This window comes from Glycine max, chromosome 2, assembly GCF_000004515.6.
Source record: "Glycine max cultivar Williams 82 chromosome 2, Glycine_max_v4.0, whole genome shotgun sequence".
Classification (NCBI taxonomy): Eukaryota; Viridiplantae; Streptophyta; class Magnoliopsida; order Fabales; family Fabaceae; genus Glycine; species Glycine max.
In genome coordinates, this window is record NC_016089.4 from 29412429 (window position 1) to 29417740 (window position 5312).

At 34.9% G+C, this 5312-nt stretch overlaps 1 protein-coding gene across 1 annotated transcript; it reads left to right on the plus strand.

The window, feature by feature from the left end:
• The first annotated feature begins 575 nt into the window (after positions 1-575).
• On the plus strand, positions 576-3648 carry LOC100814276 (RNA recognition motif (RRM) superfamily protein). Its single transcript, NM_001255744.2, has 9 exons — positions 576-707; positions 874-972; positions 1073-1193; positions 1293-1348; positions 1975-2022; positions 2108-2205; positions 2878-2947; positions 3041-3151; positions 3272-3648. The coding sequence occupies exons 2-9, from the start codon at positions 889-891 to the stop codon at positions 3317-3319; spliced, it is 636 nt and encodes a 211-aa protein (NP_001242673.2). The 5' UTR covers positions 576-707; positions 874-888; the 3' UTR covers positions 3320-3648.
• Positions 3649-5312: the final 1664 nt, after the last annotated feature.

Genomic DNA, 5312 nt, shown 5'->3' on the forward strand with positions numbered 1-5312 from the left:
TAAATTTAGACTAAAATAGTAAAATGGGTCAATATGGATTGGCTTGACGGGCCACTAGACCTTGTTGGACTTCAAAAAATAAGATCATATAACATATGAACTAACTAGACCTAAACCATTTTTCATGCTTGATCCAATGGATTTAGCCAAACTGACCCACCCATTTTGCTAACTCTATCGATGGGCTAAAAGATTTTGTATATAATGAAAATTAAATATGAATTTTTCCACTAAATGTGTTCCCTACATGTGGCTTGACCCCAGGAAGACCTTAATAATAACTCTTTGGTTCAACTATTTTCAAATTCAAAAAACATTTATAATAATTTAATATTTAAAACTACAAGACGTTGGTTATAACAAATTTTAAATAAATAATAACAATAATAATAATAATAAATTGATAATGATAATGGATTGATGTCTAATACATAAGTTAGTTTTTGGTGTATATTATAATTATACATAAAGGAAATAAAGTATTTTGGTGTATATTTTTATATTTATTTTATTCTTATATCTAATTTCATAAGTTAGTATTTTATCCCTATTTCCTCGTAACTTAACCTAAAAGCATAAAACCCTTTTGTGTTTGCGCCGCTCTCAAGCCTCAGACTCGCGACTCACCACCACTGCTCAGACTGCTCGCCGGCCTCTAATTTATCAAAGCTTCTGCGCCTCCCACGTTATTTTCAATACTCTCTTGGGTATAGTAATTCAAATTTATTTAAATGAAATTGATGAATTGCTCTAACCGTTAGGGTTTCAACCTTCAACTCACCGCCGCATAGCGAAGCAACACAATTTTGCAGTTATATATCGCAAAGCCGTTTCTTTTTCACGATAATCTAATTTGTTTCTGTAACGTTTTAGGGTTCGCATAGTGAGATGGGGAAGAAGGCGAAGAAAGCTATGAATAATTTGAAAAGGGCTTCCTTTAATAATAAGCCATCTGAGGGTGCTGATTTCTTGGTACGTCAATGAATGTTGATATCATGTGCTCTCAGTTTTCAATTTTCTTTTCTTTTTGTGTGCAATTTGTGTGCTTAATGTTGTTGCTCCATTGGTGAAGCCCTTGGAAGGTGGTCCTGCTCGTAAGCTCGCCGCCTCCCAGCAGAAGCCGCCGGAGAACACCGCCACGGTTTTGTATGTCGGTCGGATTCCGCATGGATTCTATGAGAAGGAGATGGAAGGTGCATTTTTGGCTTTTGTTGTTGTTGTTGTTGTTCAGATTTTATTACATGATTTTTGTGGACTGTTTTTGTGTTTATCACTGCTTTTTTTTTTTTTAGGTTATTTTGGGCAATTTGGAACCATCAAGAGGTTGAGAATCGCAAGGAATAAAAAGGTTTGTTGCATGCTTGTTTACTTGTTTCCTTTGCTTGTGTTTGTTGTTGTTTACATAAATTGATGATGATTTGTGGTAATCCTTGGTTACTCTAGTTTATCTACTCATGTATAGTTGATGGTACTTATGAATTCAGTGGTTTTTTTTTTGTCGAATGTTTCATTCTGGTGTGTATGTGCATATGGGTGTATAATGTGTATCAGGGGAAAGAATGCACTCACGAGTGGATAGTGTGATTAACTTCTTTTTATCTTTTATCCAAGGATGGTTGTGTGGTCAAAATTTATTTTTCTTGTCTCATGCTTTGTTTAGGTGTGTCTTCTTAATTTAAGGAAATTTTTAAATGCAAATGCAAAACCTTCAAGCATATAATAGTTGTGAGTTCCTTGTCTTCAGCACTCACTTCATGGAAGATAAAGCGCATCTGAATCAATATTTTAATAATTTTTTGTATTTTGCTCTTAGCATTTGGAAGAAAGTATGTGTTTTGAGCCATCAAGTTATTTGTTTCTTTAAATACTTTGATTCAGCAGTATTTATTTGTTATTGAATTACCATTGCAGTGATGATTGATATTTGTTTTAGTTGATTGATACTGACCATATGTGTTTCTTGATGTTTAACAGTCTGGAAAATCAAGACATTTTGGTTTCATAGAATTTGAATCTCCTGAGGTAGTAGTTGTTTCAGCTGACTGATCAATGTATTGTGACTTTTGGCTACTATTACCTCGTTCTAATATAATGCTTTGATTTATAGGTAGCAAAAATTGTGGCTGATACTATGCATAATTATCTCCTTTTTGAACACCTTCTCCAAGTTTATGTAATACCTCCAGAGCATGTTCATCCAAGAATGTAAGTTATTCATAAATTTTTTCCATATCTATCTTCTTTTAAGGATTCATTACATGGTTTTCTTAATCCTAGGCTGTTAGTGTCTAACTGTCTATTCTCTTTTCATCTCCTTTCTTTACTTTTGTACGAAAAAGAAAGATATTTACTGAGAGTCTAGAAGAAAACACTATGGGACAATCAGGAATTCCCACGAATTATTTTGGGGTGGGGCATTGGCTAGACTCAAAGATAATTTAGCACACTATAGGTTTCCAATCCCTCTGTATAACAGATAGAATTTTATTATCAGTTCTGTTCCATAGAACTTCTATCAAGTTCTTATATTATATGCCCATTAGTTTGGTGACACTTTTGTTCAAGATGATTGTAGGCAAGATTATTATTCTGACCCCCACCCCAGCAACGAAAGAAAGTAGACCTCAAAAAATGCTATGAGCAGAAACCCAAATAGTAGCTAGGAAAATTATCATATCTCAACATGTGCAATTAAAAAGCCTAGCATTCCTTTTTAACCAAATAATCCCACTTGCCTGAAAAATGAGCAGGAATCCTGATCCTGTAAAATTTCATATTATGTGTCTTGATTAAAGGTTAAACTAAGAATTAGTTTCGTGCATTTGAATATCACCACGAGTATCAAATGAATATGTGATGTGGCATTTTTCTTTATAGATGGAGAGGATTCAATTACCATTACAAGCCATTGGATTCAGTCCAAATTGAACGGAAGCGTCATGACAAGGTATCTAGATCAATGGATAAGAAAGTATATCTTCTGGATATTGTCAGCCTGATTCTCAGTATAATGTTCCGTTCATTGATGTTGTGATTACAGGAAAGAACATTGAAAGAGCACCAGAAGTTGGTGGATAAGGTTCTGAAACATGACCAAAAACGACGTAAAAGGATAGAGGCTGCTGGCATTGATTATGAATGCCCTGAGATTGTGAGACTCTTGCTTTTATCAATCTGTATTTTTTCATAAAATTAGAAAGTCTGCATCTTGACTTTTGTTCTCAATCTGCGGTTTGGTTGCTCATTCTGAAATATATAATTGCTGTTGCAGGTGGGCAACATCCAACCTGCACCAAAGAAAATAAAGTTTGAAGACTGAGGGGTTTGACCACATTGAGCTCATTGAGTATACCTTGAAATTATATTGTGATGAGAGCCATGTTGAGAACTATCCGGCACTGAAGAAGTGAAATGGTTATTGTTTGAGGAAAAAACAAAATACACGTGAGAAGTGAAATGGTTATTGTTTGAGGAAAAAACAAAATACACGTGAGAAGTAAAATGGTTATTATTCAAGGGAAAGTTGAGTTTGTTTTGTATTTTTTGACCATCAGAATATAGACTCGGACGCTGGTTGACGTGGGAGAGTGGATTAGTTCTCCCATGGGAGTTATTTTGTCCCATTGAATATATTCATATTTAGTTTAATGGTCAAGATTTTTTCTCTTTCTTTTTCTTTTTCTTTTTCCCATTCTACCCATTCTTCACCCATTCTTAATCACTGTGGGTGGCAGTGGTGCTCTCCCTTCATCTCCTTCCTCCACCTTGTTCCCTCTTCTCCCACGCACTAGGCAATTTCAAACCATCAACATCAGATTCAAGTGTCATTTGTTCATCACCATAACAAATACAAGTGAAATAATAATTATAAAACAGAATAGAAAAGTGCTTGGGTGAGCCACAATTTGGCTAGGTGCACCCCTACAGACCAAGCTTCCCATGTACAGAGGATGTTAGGACCAACATTAGGGAAATCAATGAAGAAAAGATAGAAGGAAACAGTAAAACTCGCAAGAATAAAGGGATCAATTCTCTCGCCTCTCATCGCCACCTGTTTGTTGTTGGGAGTGATTTTTTGTGGTGCCACCCTTTGTTTTCTCTACTTTCCTTCTCTCCTTGGCATCACCTTCCTTCCTTTAGTGCTCGATCTCTGACTAGAAATTGTCGTGATTACAGTAGCATAACTTCCTCTCTCTTCATCGCACCTTGTATTTGAGTGCTCCCCTCTCGCACATGTTGCTAACACCATAGGAGGCGAGTCTCTGCCTGCATCTCTTCCATTCCATTACAAGCATTGGTACTCAATAGTGGTGGCAATGCCGCATCAGCCTTTGAAATTAGGGCAAAGAGAGAAAGGAAAGAGGGGTAGAAAGGGAAAAACAAACAAACTAAAAAGAGAAAAAAATCCTGGCAATTAAATTCGATATGAATATATCTAACTCGTACCCGTACTTGTTTTTGTTTTGTATTGTGAATGCACGCCCCAATGCAAGGAAATGTGTTTTTGTTATAGGTATTTTTTGTAAAAAGGTTAAATCAAAGTAGGAGGTACCTAGCAAAAAGGGAATGTATTTAACAATTCCCAAATTGTAACCCAAATTTGCAAGTGACCCGGCCCAGTCTAAACCTTGACCCTTGTGAACAGCCTAAAACAAATTTAATACCTATGAACTTTTGGTTAACTGAAATACAAGTGTTTTTTTTTTAATCTAGAGTTGAAGCCTTTATGGGAGGTTTATAATAATTTACTATCCTTTTCAATTACCAAGAAGTGTGGGGGAGAGAGAAAGACAGTTTTTTTTTTTTTTTTTGCTATAATATGTAAAATAATCAACGAATGATTGAACCAATCAAATTTATAAAATTGTCACTCTTACCCACTTTTTACACCACTCCCATGTTTAGTAATTATTTTATGAATTTTCACCATAATGGGGAAAATGTAAAAAGCGTATTACAATGAATGTAAGAATATAAATGCACTTTTTTTTAAAAAGATGGAATAACATCGATTGACAATTGACTTGAACTTGATGGGGGCAATAAACATTGAGGCGAGCTTTGATTTTCTCTCTTCAATAAAGGAATTGGCATGTTCTTAGAGAGCTTGTAAATCTTTCATGGACTAAGCACAATCCAAGATTAGACCAAAGGCTTATGGCGATGATAGTGGATTTTTCACCCAAGTAATACAAAAAAATAAATAATTATCTAAATAATACAACTCAAAAATTATTTATATCACAATGATAAAAAACATTATTTATGGTGAGAAATTAGTCCCTCCAAACTTATTTGTCACCTACAATTTT

What these genes read in the sequence shown, in the direction of transcription:
- LOC100814276 (NM_001255744.2), top strand. Translation starts at nt 889, where the DNA reads ATGGGGAAGAAGGCGAAGAAAGCTATGAATAATTTGAAAAGGGCTTCC. An exon ending in GAATCGCAAGGAATAAAAAG is followed by an intron (nt 1,349 to 1,974) that starts GTTTGTTGCATG and finishes GATGTTTAACAG; the next exon opens with TCTGGAAAATCAAGACATTT. An exon ending in ATTATGAATGCCCTGAGATT is followed by an intron (nt 3,152 to 3,271) that starts GTGAGACTCTTG and finishes TTGCTGTTGCAG; the next exon opens with GTGGGCAACATCCAACCTGC.